The sequence below is a fragment of the Bombina bombina genome, chromosome 4 (assembly GCF_027579735.1).
Source record: "Bombina bombina isolate aBomBom1 chromosome 4, aBomBom1.pri, whole genome shotgun sequence".
NCBI lineage: Eukaryota > Metazoa > Chordata > Amphibia > Anura > Bombinatoridae > Bombina > Bombina bombina.
This window is the reverse complement of record NC_069502.1, coordinates 672237613-672252623: the sequence shown is the minus strand read 5'-3', so window position 1 is coordinate 672252623 and position 15011 is coordinate 672237613. Positions and strand designations below refer to the sequence as shown.

General features: G+C 35.9%; 1 protein-coding gene across 1 annotated transcript in view; it reads right to left on the bottom strand.

The window, feature by feature from the left end:
- The window catches only part of CEP85L (centrosomal protein 85 like), a 439304-nt gene extending 436133 nt beyond the window's left edge, over positions 1-3171 (bottom strand). The window contains exon 1 of the mRNA XM_053710792.1: positions 3018-3171. Coding sequence (XP_053566767.1) covers positions 3018-3030 — 13 coding nt within the window. The 5' untranslated portion in view covers positions 3031-3171. The remainder of the gene's footprint in view (positions 1-3017) is intronic.
- Between the last annotated feature and the right edge of the window lie 11840 nt (positions 3172-15011).

Here is a 15011-nt window from a genome sequence, read left to right as displayed (position 1 = left end):
TCCATACGTATGTGTGTATGTACTTATTGAACTTTTAACTTTGTAAATACAGTTGTAAGTAAACATCCCACAATAGCCAAGCTGTGAATTAAAGGGACATAAAACCCACATTTTTTACTTTCATAATTCAAATAGAGAATACAATTTTTAAAAAGTTTCCAATTTACTTCTATTATCAAATTTATTTAAAGGGACAGTAAACACCAGAATTTTTGTTGTTTAGAAAGGTAGATAATCCCTTTATTACCCATTCTCCAATTTTGCATAACCAACACAGTTATAATAATATATTTTTTACCTCTGTGATTACCTTGTATCTATGCCTCTGCAAACTGCCCCCTTATTTCAGTTCTTTTGACAGACATGCATTTTTAGCCAATCAGTGCTTGCTCTTAGGAGCTTTACATGCCGGAGCTCAATGTTATCTATATGAAACACATGAACTAACGCCCTCTAGTGGTGAAAAACTGTCAAAATGCTTTCCGATTAGAGGCAGCCTTTAAGGTCTAAGAAATTAGCACATGAACCTCCTAGATTTAGCTTTCAACTAAGAATACCAAGAAAACAAAGCAAAATTGGTAATAAAAGTAAATTGGAAAGTTGTTTAAAATTACATGCCCTATTTAAATCATGAAAGATTTTTTGTGACTTTACTGTCCCTTTAATTCTCATGTTATTCTTTGTTGAAGAGATATGTAGGTAGGTAGCATGCACATGCCTGAAGCACTACATGACAGGAAATAGTGCTGCCATCTAGTGCTCCTGCTAATGTATAACATTGTTGCAAAACTGCTGCTATATAGTGCTGCAGACATGTGCACACTCTTGAGCTTTTAACAAAGGATAACAAGAAAACTAAGAAAATTTGATAATAGAAGTAAATTAGAAAGTTGTTTAAAATTGTATGTTCTGTCTGAATCATGAAAGAAAAAAAAATTGGGTTTCTATGTCCCTTTAACTCTTTTTTCCAAAATGATAAGTATTTGTATATTCTGTCATAAAGGAAAGGTTTCATCAAATTAAAAGACTTTTTTTTTTGTACAGCACCAAATTAAACTGTTTTAATTATAGGAAGTATGAAAAACGGCTGGAGTTTTTTTTTTAAACTTTATATTAGTATATCAGTAAATTGGAAAGTTGTTCAAAACTACATGCTCTATCTGCATTATAAAAAAAGAGATGTATGTCCCCTTAAGTCTAAGTACACAATGGTTAGCAGACAAAAATATATATGTATATATTATTATTTTTTTAATTTCCGTTTTATCTGTTCCTAAGATATATATATACATATATAATATACATATATATATATATATATATATATATATATATATACTTTCTCAATGATCAAAAACTCAGTGGCATAGAGAGAAATCTTTTTTCTTTTTTTTTTCCTTTAAGGGACCAGTCAACACAGTAGATTTGCATAATCAACAAATGCAAGATAACAAGACAATGCAATAACATTTAGTCTAAACTTCAAATGAGTAGTAGATTTTTGTTCTGACAATTTTAAAAGTTATGTCTTTTTCCACTCCCCCTGTACCATGTGACAGCCATCAGCCAATCACAAATGCATACACGTACCATGTGACAGCCATCAGCCATTCACAAATGCGTACACACTTACTCTTGCACATGCTCAGTAGGAGCTGGTGACTCAAAAAGTTTAAATATACAAAGACTGTGCACATTTTGTTAATGGAAGTAAATTGGAAAGTTGTTTAAAATGGCTGCTCTATCTGAATAACGAAAGTTTAATTTTTATTGAGTGTCCCTTTAAGAATTATATTGTAATGTAAGTGTCTATTTTTCACATCCACGACCTGCATAACAATTTAAACAGCTCTCAAGCTACAATTGAACTTTCTAAAATTCTTTTAGAGATCTCTCTGTACTGACTTTTTAGATAATCTCGCCAGACCAGAGAGCTTTAGAGATTTGGGCTCCCAGTGAATATTTTGTTATCAAGACAAAACACACCAGCTTTTCATATAGTAATTATACATTGTTGTATAATCAGTAGTAAACTGAGTAATTCAATAAACAGAAATATTTGATTGTTTTTACCTATCTAGATCAGTAAGTATCAAATGTGAAAATTATAATAGAAGAATGGATTTTATAAAATCATTAATAATCTGCTACTCTGATGTGCAAGAGACAAATATAATCAGCTACTCTGATGTACTAGAGAGACATTTGATATGAAAATTATAGGCTGACAGAGATAGAGAATGTTCTTAACCAGCATAAAAACATATATATAAATGTTACATTGCACACAAAAAGAAAGAGCCTAATGCAGAATGCAGATTTGTGAATACACAATAATTACCTGATATTTTTAAGACCACATAACTGTTTAAAAGTAATCAAAATGATATGTTTCCTCATGTTCTTTCATCTATATATAAATATATATCATGTGTTGTACAGCTATGTAACCAATAAAATAGCTCGAAATCCCACTTGTAACAGAAAAGCAAATAAGAAAATAGCAAAACACCAAAGATCATTTCAATTCAAATTATTAAACACTGGATATAATCACCCAAGTTGCATTTATCTAAAAAATATATTTTATTGAATAGGCACTTGTTAGAAGTTATTTCATTTATCTCATGAGATCTAAACAATATTATTACCCACTAGTTTCAAATCTCAAGAATGACATTGTAAAGGGAAGCTTTAAAAGTTTGCAGTATCTATTAAACTTCGCACGTAAAACCTAATTTCTAATCAACAAATACCAGAATATTTAATACAGGTCTGTGAGTGGGTTCGAAGAGTTAAATGTAATCCACACCACCGTAGTCCGTATAACAAGAGGTTAATTGAGAGAAAACATACACATATGTGTTGGTGAAACATATGGCTGGAGAACTCTGCTCAGTCCGTCTGCTTGCAACAGTGCAGCCAAGACACCTGCCGCACTTATATGCACCAGAACACGTATTCACGTATATCAGCTAACGTGCGCCACAATCACAAATAGATATGTAAAGTCTTACTTGACTTCTTCATGCTGCCCGCTATCCTCTGCTCACTTTCTTTAGCTTTAGATTTCTTCAATCTGACCGTGGCAGGAAATTGCTATGTTCATACAGAGCTAGCGAAACCTTTTAGAGGGGGAAACACAAACAGACTGCAAATAGTCTCAGCTTTTTTTTCTAACCAGCCTCTGAGCCTTCTGGTTGAATCTGAATGACTGATCAGATACAAGAACACACAGCAGTGTTCAATGAAACAGGAAATACAATATTCATTTTACCTTCTATGCAAGTATTACCAATAACTGTTTTTTGGTCACTTAAAGGGACATAAAACACAACATTTTATTTCATGATTTAGGTAGAACATACAATTTTAAACAACGTTTTCTTCTATTTTCAGAATTGCTTCATTTTCTTGTTATCCTTTGCTGAATATTATTATGTTTTTCTTTCCAATAAGGGTCTGGTCACTATTTGCGGTATTAGTCAGGTGCCACATTACTCACACTTATGCTAACAATAATGCCTCAAATGAAAATGAGATTCTAAATTAATCACTTATGCGTAATGTGAACAGAGGAACTGCTTTTTCAATAACAAATTACTGATTCCTGTTTTCTGCTGAGGTCACAGAAAAAAACAACAACAACTAAATCTCGGAGGGCCTGATGTGGCCCACAGGATATCGTGTGGGCGCCCCTGAAGTAGTTAATGAGTGCGCTTTCTGATTTGCTGCAGCACGCACTACAAAATTGCAAATCTTAAAGAAACAAAAAAATTTAATGCAAAGTTGCATTTACCATTAATTTAAAAGGGACATTATACACTCATTTTTTCTTTGCATAAATGTTTTGTAGATGATCTATTTATATAGCCCATAAAGTTTTTTTAAAAAACAAATGAATAGTTTTGCTTATTTTTAAATAACATTACTCTGATTTTCAGACTCCTAACCAAGCCCCAAAGTTTTATGTGAATACCGTCAGTTACCTTCTCCAGCTTGCTCCTGTTTGTGTAAAGGGTCTTTTCATATGCAAAAGAGGGGGGAGTGTCTTATTTCCCACTTGCAGTGGGCTTTCCAGCCAGCTACCTTTTCAACAGAGCTAAACTGAGTGCTTCTAAGTACGTTTTAAACCATTTTATACTGGATTTTTATATCAGTATCTGTGCATCTTATTCTTTATAGTAGTGTCTATTACATGCAGTTAAATGAAAATGAGTGTATACTGTCCCTTTAATTTCCTGTTATTGGGACATGGAAGTCAAAACTAAACTCATAATTCAGACATGATTAAAAAAATATCTTTCCAATTTACAAATCAAGCATCCCTTTTTTCTTCCTTTATCATTTGTTAAAGCAGCTTATTTTCCATGACATCATTCTGTAGGCCCCAATGTATTAAAGTGTGTGCGGACAATGTTCTAAACTTGAGAACTTGTTCATCCTCTGTTTGTATGTACCATGTACACGCTCACTGCCCCCTTCCATTGCATGACCAACTGTGCAAGAGAAGGGCCTGTCAATCACCCCAAGCAAGTGAGTTCGGGGTGATGTCTCTCCGCTAACTCAGAGGTGGCAGAGAGTGTAAGAAGCAGGAGTCTAATGACTGATTCTACTGTAATTTAAGTGTGAATTTTTTTTCCCACAGATCCTACAGAATGCAGAAGTCTTACCCTGTAACATTGTACAAAATATCAATGCAGTCTGTCACTAGTTGGTCACAGCATAGGAGATAAGATAGACACACTCAAGAGGCTTTTCAAAGGTATGTGCCTGGATTGCAAAACATTGCAACATTTGCTAAAACAAGAACAGTTATTAATATTTGAAAATATTTATTTAATATAGTATTATGTAGCTCATAATTGGTGATATATACTATATAAAACCGTGTTAACGTCCCTTTAAACGTTATATGCCTTTACTAAGAGATAGATAGAAAAAGGTTGCACAACAAAAGCATCTATGCAGCTTACTACTCATCTCTCTTGTATATGTAGAAATATATTTGCCATTGGCAATAAATATAAAGCCTACCAAATAAGGGCTAGATTATAAGTGGAGCAGTATTTTGTGCTTCCTCTAGAGAGCGAATTGTGTAAGAAGTAAAGTTTTTGCGCTAGTCAGGTTGCGCTGGTATTACGAGTTGAAAATTATTGCACTCATGATAACATGACGAGAGCAAACAGCTTACTTCTAGTGCAATTATACTGTGAAAAGCAAATAGAAAAGCATGGGATTAAGAGGCTGTCTATAGAGCATTTGAAATAGGCAGAAATTTAGAGGTTTAGAGGTTTAAATGTTATAAAGTATATTATATTTTAAACAATAACAATTTTAGTGTAGACTGTCCCTTTAATGATGGTGCTGGTGCTGATGAGTGCTGAACCAAAAATGGACCAGCTGCTAATCTTACATTCCTGCTTTTTCAAATAAAGATACCAAGAGAAGGGAAGTTTGTTGTTCAAACAAGAGACCATCAGATCTATCTCTTGGAGACTCCCAAGATCCACAATCTGATTGAACACATCCAGTTGAAAAGACTAATCCCCTAGATGTAGAGATTGAGGACTGAGAAAGTCCGCTTCCCAGTTGCTCACCTATGGAATATAAATCACAGAGACTAGACAGGAATTGATTTCTGCCCATGAGAGAATTTGAGACAGTTCCCTCATGGCTAGGGAACTGTGAGTACCCCCTGATGTTTGACATAAGCCACTGCTGTGACACTGTCTTCCTGGAAACAGAGATTAGATTCTCTTTTCAACAGAGGCCAAGCTTAAAGAGCCCTAAAAATTGCATGGAGTTCTAGAACATTTATAGGTAACTTTACCTCCCGAGGATCCCAGACTCCCTGAGCTCTCAAAGAACCCAGACAGCTCCCAAACCTTAGAGACTTGCATCTGTGGTGATCACAGTCCATGTAGGAAGAGTAAAAGAAGCACCCTGAATAATAAACTGGTGATCCAGCCACCAAGTCATAGACTGACTTGTATTAGGATCCAAAAATATATTTTGAGACAGCTGAGTATAATTTCTGCACCATAGACAAAACATACAAAGCTGAAGAGGTCTCATGTAAAAATGAGCAAATGGAATTACATCTGACGCTGCAATCATAAGAACTAGAACTTCTATACAATGAGCAACTGAGGGGAAAGAGAGGCAGAAGGTTCAGACAGGCTGACACCAATCTTAACCTTCTCTGCTCTGTTAGGGAAAGACTTATGGAGACTGAATCTATTTGAAATCCCCAAAAAGTTACCTTTGTTTGAAGAATCAAAGAACTCTTGAGAAAATTGATCCTACAACCATTTTGTTGAAGAAACAACAAGAGTTGGTTGGTGTGAGAACTTGAAAAAGATGTCATCCAGATATGGAAACACTACAATACCATGATCTTTGATAACAGACAAAAGTTCACCCAGAACCTTTTTGAATATTCTTGGAGCTGTTACCAGACCAAATAGTAGAGCAAAAAACTGAAAATGCTTGTCCAGAAAGGCAAACCTCAGAAACTCTGAGAATTGGAACATGAATGGAAGCATACTTTAAATCTATTGTGGAGATAAACTGACCTTGCTGAATGAAAGGCAGAATAGTCCCAATAGTTTCCATTGTGAAAGATGGAATCCTTACAAAATTGTTCAGGGCTTTCAGATCCAGAACTAGTTTGTAAGTACCTTCCTTCTTTGGAACAATGAAGATATTTAACCCCTTAGTGGCCAGACCATTTTTCAATTTTCTTACCGTTAAGGACCAGTGCTATTTTTAAATTTCTGTTGTGTTTGTGTTTAGCTGTAATTTTCCTCTTACTCATTTACTGTACCCACACATATTATATACCGTTTTTTTCTTGCCATTAAATGGTCTTTCTAAAGATACCATTATTTTCATCATATCATATAATTTACTGTATTTTTTTTTTTTATAAAATATGATGAAAAAATGGAGAAAACACACTTTTTCCAACTTTGACCCCCAAAATCTGTTACACATCTACAGCCACTAAAAAACACCCCAATGTTTACATGTTCTTTGCTTTTTTTGCAATTAATAGGGCAATAAGTACAAGTAGCACTTTGCTATTTCCAAACCATTTTTTTTTTCAGAATTAGCGATAGTTACATTGCAACACTGATATTTGTCAGGAATCCCTGAATAACCCTTCACATGTTATATATATATATGAGAGAAATGTTTGTTTTTGTTAAGAAGATCAACGGCCACATTTTATAGAATTAAAAGGAGTTGTCAAAGATACCCAGACCGTTTGCGGACAACAACATTGGAGAACCCGAGAAGTGGACAGAGTTGAAGTTAACTGCGCTCTGTGGCTCCAACCGACAAATAGAAAATCTTCAAGGGACAACGCTTAGGATCACAAGTCCGCTACTTGAGAATCAGTGCTGGGGCCTGACACATCAACAACGCCCGTTCCTTACCTCATTTGATTGAGGTCACCTATTGTGAGTAGCCTGTGAAACCATTTTGGGGATTGCTGTAATTTCATGTTTGCAAGGCTGAACGTTTACTTTCTGAAGATAGAACAACCCTGTTTATTTTAGACTTGATCAACATATTTGGGAACTAAAGATTCTCTCTTCATTATTCACACAATATTGAAACAACAGTTGCTAATATCTAATTAGACGGATCATTTCCTAGTGTATATATACATTGTAGCGATGTACACTGTTTAGGAATCATTGTTTTAATTCATTCACGCAATTTTATTTGTTACATAAGGTGTACCGTAATAGTACACTATATATTGTGAGATTAGCGATGTGAAGTGAACAACTCTTTGCTTTACTCATATATATATATATATATATTTTAGTAGACAACCCAAAGTATTGATCTAGGCCCATGTTGGTATATTTCATGCCACCATTTCACCGCCAAATGCGATCAAATAAAAAAAATTGTTAACTTTTTCACAAAGTTTCTCACTGAAATTATTTACAAACAGCTTGTGCAATTATGGCACAAATGGTTGTAAATACTTCTTTGGGATCCCCTTTGTTCAGAAATAGCAGACATATATGGCTTTGGCATTGCTTTTTGGTAATTAGAAGGCTGCTAAATGCTGCTGCGAACCACACTATTATATACTATTGTGTCCAGCAGTGAAGGGGTTAATTAGGTAGCTTGTAGGGTTTTAGCTTTAGTGTAGAGATCAGCCTCCCACCTGACTTATCCCACCCCCTGATCCCTCCCTGACCCCATTCAAACAGCTCTCTTTTCTCCCCCACCCCACAATTGTCACTGACATCTTAAGTACTGGCAGAAAGTCTGACAGTACTAAAATAAAAGCCTATTTTTTTATATATATATAGTTTCTGCCATGTAGGTTCCCCCCTAAACCCCCAACCTCCACGATCCCCCCAAATCGCTCTGTTAAGCTCCCCCCTCTTCCTATTTGCCTCTTCCTATTTGTGGCCATCTTAGGTACTGGCAGCTGTCTGCCAGTACCCAGTTTGTAATCAAATTTGCTCAGTTTTTATAACCCTATTTTGTCCGTAGTGTAGCTGCCCCCCTCAATATCCTACCCCCCTCCCCCTCCCAGATTCCTTTCTCAGCAATTATTCCCTCCTCCCTTTTCTTTCCTTACACATTATGTGTGTAGCGGTCGTGCACGCTCCTGCCTACCTTGCACGCAGTCCCGGAACAGCGGCCAGAACTGCTCCAGCGATGGGCCACCCACCCGCCTCCCTGCTATGGCTCCCACATACCAACAATCCACACCATCGCTGGCCGATGCAAACAGGGCCACAGAGTGGCTCTCTCTGCATCAGTGGGTAAAAAAGGGTATTCCAGGATGCCTCAATATCAAAGCATCACTGCAATACCCTGAAAGCGCCTGGAAGCGATCACGATCGATTCCAGCGCTTGAAAACACTGAGGACCTGCAGGGTACGTCCTTGGTCATTAACTAGCAGTTTTTGTAGGACGTACCCTGCACCTCCATGGTCGTTAAGGGGTTAAATAAAATCCCCTCCCCTTATACTGCAAAGGAACTGGTACAATCCCTCCCATAGATTCCAGATCTGAATTAGACTGGAAAACAGCTTACATTTTTAAAGGATTCCTTTGGAACATTAGACAGAAAAAAACTTCGCCTGGGAGGCCTTGTTCTGAATCCTATTTGTTATCCTTGCGAAACTATATTTAGAACCCAGAAACCAAGCCTCCTGAAAAAGGCTTAACCTGCCCCCTACCAGAACCTCTGGCTTTCACTTGTTCCAGTTAGCACTAGGTCTCCAGACTGAGCCTGCGGTGCCTTGCTTCTGAGCAGAGGAGTCAATCTTCTGTTCCTTATTCTGACAAAAGGAAGATTTCCCTCTAGATTTTTTGTCTTGACGAAGAAAAGCCCCTTTACCTCCAGTAGCCAAACCAAACAATTTCTTTCCCTGAAAGGAAAGTGATAATAATCTGGATTTTTACACCATGTAAGTAGACCTTGATTTAAGCCATAATTCTCTCCTGACAAGAACTTCCAAAGACAAGATTTAGCCATTCATAATATCAAACACAGCATCACAAATGAAAGAATTGGCACTTTTGAGTAAACCCAAAAGATATTCAGAAGCAGAGTTACCAGAATACTCAACACACGCAATAGAAATAGCTGGACTGAGCAAAAACCCTGCTTGTAAAAAGGCCCTTCTATTAAAAAAACTCTTTCCAAATGTTCTTTAAAATAAGTACTGTCTGGAGTGTCTGCCAAAGGAATAGTAGTACATTTAGCCAGAGTGGAAATGGCCCCATCAATCTTGGGAACAGTTTGTTACAATTCAACATTAGCAGCTGGTAAAGAATATAACTTATTAAACCTTGCAGAAGGATTAAATGAATCACCTGGCTTAGACCATTCCCTAGAAATCATGTCAAAGACAGCATCAAGAATAGGAAAAACCTCAGGGAGATTAAAAACAGTCTTATAAACTTAATTTAAACTATTGCAAGGCTTATTATCAGAAACTTTAGGATCTTTTACCCCTAAAGTAATTAAAAACCTCTTTTAAAAGATAACAAAATAGAGGAAATCACCAGACCTTTTACGCTTGCATTAATACCCAAAGAAACAGCATTAGGTTGGTCTGTTTGCATTAATAATTCCAAACATGAGTCACATAAATGAGCTAGAGAAGATACCTCAGCTTTTTTACAATAAGCACACCTAATAGTAGGAAGTTTTTCAGAGGACTCAGTTTCTTGGGTAGATTTAGGGATAGAATCAGATATCTCCATTATAGCATTTGACAAAGCAATACACACTATAACCCCCAAAAAACAGCTCTAGGGGAATGGAAATCACTTAACCCCTCCTAAGTACCTTTTTAAATATACTCACGAGTACAATGCATGCTAGATCGAACTGCAAAACAAAGCAGGAGACATTAACATTACATCCAATGAATAGATAACGCTCATCAGAATGAAAAAACACACACAAAAAAAGTGACAGCTATAAGGGATTTAACGCGCCAAAACAAACAACACAAACAAACAGCAATGGGAATAATTTAATTGATTCTGTCCCAGGGCCATATATATATGTATATTATATATATATATATATATATATATATATATATATATATATATATATACAGCATCTGAAAATCAGGACCCGGTCCCAATCCCATACGATTTCCAAATAAAAGTAGGCACACAGAGTAATATGCCAACATCTTTAATGCATGTCCAAATGTTTAAGATCCATGTATATTGAGCATTTGGACATGCATTAAAGGTATTGGTATATTACACTGTGTGCCTACTTTGATTTGGAAATCGTATGGGATTGTGACCGGGTCCTGATTTTCAGATGCTGCATATTTTTACTTCATAGTAGTGCACCGAGGTGTTGGCTTGGTATAGTGTGTGCTGATTATTCTGGACTGTTATATATATATATATATATATATATATATATATATATATATATATATATATATACTGTATATATATATATATATATACTGTGTATATATATATATATATATATATATATATATATATATATATATACTGTATATATATATATATATATATATATATATATATATATATATATATATATATATATATATATATATAAGCGAGAATAACAAACGCACTCCAAGGGAACCTTTGAAATCCAATGTCACTTTATTTAGTGAACATTTTCGGACATTAAGCAGACTTTTTGGTCTGAGGACGGACTGCTTAATGTCCGAAAACGTTCACTAAGTAAAGTGACATTGGATTTCAAAGGTTCCCTTGGAGTGTGCTTCTTATTCTCGCTTATCTATCTGTTTGCTGCACCCAGGGCAGTTCATGAGCTTGTATGTTAGGAGTGCATCTCTCTTACATTATATATATATATATATATATATATATATATATATATATATATATATATATATATATATATATATATATATATATATATACAAAAAGAGGGGGTATGATAGCACTAGTGGAATAACCAATAAATGTTCAATAAAAGTTAAAACAGTCACTTGTTATGGTGGTACTGAATTTTACAACAGAAGGGTATCACAGCATGAACCAAAATAGGAATAGAAAATTAAATAGGTATCCCACTTACTAGAAAAAACCTCAATAGTATGCAGTAATTTGCCGCCTTGGTGAGGGAGAAACCTCTTGTGTGCCAATGGTAGAAAACTTCCTGGAATATGGTACTTCCGAACCGGTTAGTAGAAAACTTCCTGGAGTATGGTACTTCCAAACCGGTTAGTAGAAAACTTCCTGGAATATGGTACTTCCGAACCGGTTAGTAGAAAACTTCCTGGAGTATGGTACTTCCGAACCGGTTAGTAGAAAACTTCCTGGAGTATGGTACTTCCGAACCGGTTAGTAGAAAACTTCCTGGAATATGGTACTTCCGAACCGGTTAGTAGAAAATTTCCTGGAGTATGGTACTTCCAAACCGGTTAGGCTGGGGGAATATAGAATCCTTTCAGGAAACAGCCGATGTTCATGCAGGCCCCAAGGAGATAGGAGAAAGAAAACAAACTATTGTGTGATATTGTTAAATTATTAAACATAAACATCATATATGATAGTGATTTCAAACTCACATGTTAAATCCTCAAACAGTATGAGGTATGTAATATGCACATAAAAAATCCAACATAGATAGGATGAATAATGGTCTTACTCTTCATGTCCCTTATCTTTGTTAGTAAACACAAGTTCAATGTCCAGCATATAAACTTGAAGTAAAAACTGTTGTTGCAGCACACTTGTACATATATAATACAGAAGCTGCTGTGAAAATAAAGATTAATAAAATCACATTCACTGTCCCAGCCTAACCGGTTTGGAAGTACCATACTCCAGGAAGTTTTCTACTAACCGGTTCAGAAGTACCATATTCCAGGAGGTTTTCTACCATTGGCACACCAGAGGTTTCTCCCTCACCAAGGTGGCAAATTACCTCATACTATTGAGGTTTTTTCTAGTAAGTGGGATACCTATTGGATTGTTCTATTCCTATTTTGGTTCATGCTGTGATACACTTCTGTTGTAAAATTCAGTACCACTATAACAAGTGACTGAACTTTTATTGAACATTTATTGGTTATTCCTCTAGCGCTATCATACCCCCTCTTTTTGTATATATATTTCTCTGAAGTGAATCTAGGTATTCCTGTTTGGGTTTATCTACACTATTTAGCTTATGTGATAGCCGCTTTTCGGATTTCAGTATCTGTTATCCATAGCGCAAACCTTTTAAGTGCTGCTTACCACCAACCTGACTTGCTCCAGGCTGGTGGTATTCTACTTTTTTCAATTATATATTTATATATATATATACAATATATAATATCTAAGCAGCACCCAACACTCGTTCAGCAATACACCTTTCGGGGTGCGCTCCAAAAGAAAGGCACTATCCGGCTTTCAAATCAAAATATCATTTACTGCATAGATAGCATAAATGTTTTCGTGATTTCTCCCGTCCTCAAACACAGTTACAGGTACATTACTGACCACCTTATAAGTGCTCCCCACTCATCTCCCCGTGCATACTGATCTGCCACTTCCGGAAACTCTGTGGCGTCTAACCAGCACAACTGCGTATGCACGGGCTGCGCTACAGAGCACCATCTGGGCCAACAGAAAAATGTAAAACATAAATACATAGGTAAAGTGAAAAACAATATTCACAAGATTGATATAATATTTGACAGTCGCACAAGTCAGGGTAAACATATCCCATAGTGGCGTGACAATATTCTACAAAAAACAATGGAGATCCAAATTTGTATTTAACCCTTTAGGCATTAGTGTATCTAATAAAAAGATCCATTTGGAATCTCTTTGTAGAAGTAATTTGCCTCTGTTACCACCACGTACTAGGGAAGGTATGTGGTCAATTATTATGTATCTCAAATCAGATACAGCATGCCTATGTTGCAAGAAATGGCTAGCCACCGGTTGTTCAGAACTGCCTGAATTTAATGCATAGCGTATTGCTGATTTGTGGTTAGCCATCCTTGTCCTGAGGTCATTCTGGGTTTTCCCTAAATAAAACTTCCCACAGGGACAGTGTAGCATATATATTATATGTGTAGTGGTACACGTGACCCTGTAGTTTGTGGTATAACGCTTATTCCTCCATGGGTGAACAAAATACAGCCATTCCTCTCAGTTCCCAGCCATATTCTGTTGGTATAACTTTGTCTGTTATCTGTACGTAACAATGATCTACCTTTTCTATACCCTACTATGGGACTATCAAATTTATTGAAAGGAAGATCTTTGTCAGATCTAAGAATGTCCCAATTCTTCTTTAATATCCCTGGTAGTTCTAAGTTGTCCAGTGTACACTCTTAGATCCCTGATCTTTTGACTTTTTTTTTTATTAATGCTTGCTCTTGTCCCATTATCAGAAACTCATCAAAAGATCCTTGCAGGTACTGTACACCATATCCCCTCCGTTGGAGCTTCAAATACACATCCCTTAATTGTTGTTCCTTTGCTGTAGTATCAGAGTTGTTTCTCACCACCCTCTTAAACTGTGAACATCGCAATACTTTCTTCAAGCTAGGAGGGTGGTAACTAGTTGCTTCCAATAGGGAATTCCGGTCCTTATGGAACAATGTAGTTTTGACTTCATTATCAGTTTTTGATTTTGTTGATTTAATGTTGTAAACCAGATTTGTAAATCCTCTGAGGTTCCCCTCCAAACCATAAACAGATTGTCTATATATCTCTTATATAGTCTAATTATATGATCTTTAAATAACACAGTGTCTTACTCTTCAAAATGTACCAAGTATAGGTTGGCATACAATGGGGCCACATTCGACTCCATCACCGTCCCTGAAACTTGCAGATAGTAGCTAGTTTTGAATTTGAAATAATTATATTTCAAACAATAATCCAACAGCTCCAAGATAGCCTCACAAGGTGGACCAATATAAGGGTTATCTCATTAATCTCCTCCTGATGGTGGATATTCCATCCCCATGAGGGATCACAGTGTAAAGGCTGGCGACATCCAGGCTAGTTACCACATCTTGTGAATCCTTAATGATTTTGATGATTTCCATGGAGGCAGAAAGTGAGAAAAAATAATTTATGTTTAAAAGGACCACAAGACTTCCAAGTTACCTCCCCTGTTAGGAATTATTCAAAACTACTTATGATCATGGACAGGCATTGGAGTAATAAATTAAGTTTATATCAGAAAGCTCTCAATATGGATGTGAGCTAACCAGAACTGATGTTACTGGCAATTACTATAATGCTGGTGGAATATGGCTGATCTACTGAATGGCAATTACTGGAATTCAGGTGGAATGGCTTTGCGAGTGGGAAAATTATTAGAATGAAAAATAATTAATATTTAATTTTTAAAAAAAGAAGATGGAGGGGAGGAAAATAAACAGTGATGTAAGTCCATCTAAAGAAATTAGGAATACTACTACAAAGAGACCGATAAAAGGAAGAAAATAAATGAAATATAAGAGAGAATTATTTTTTTA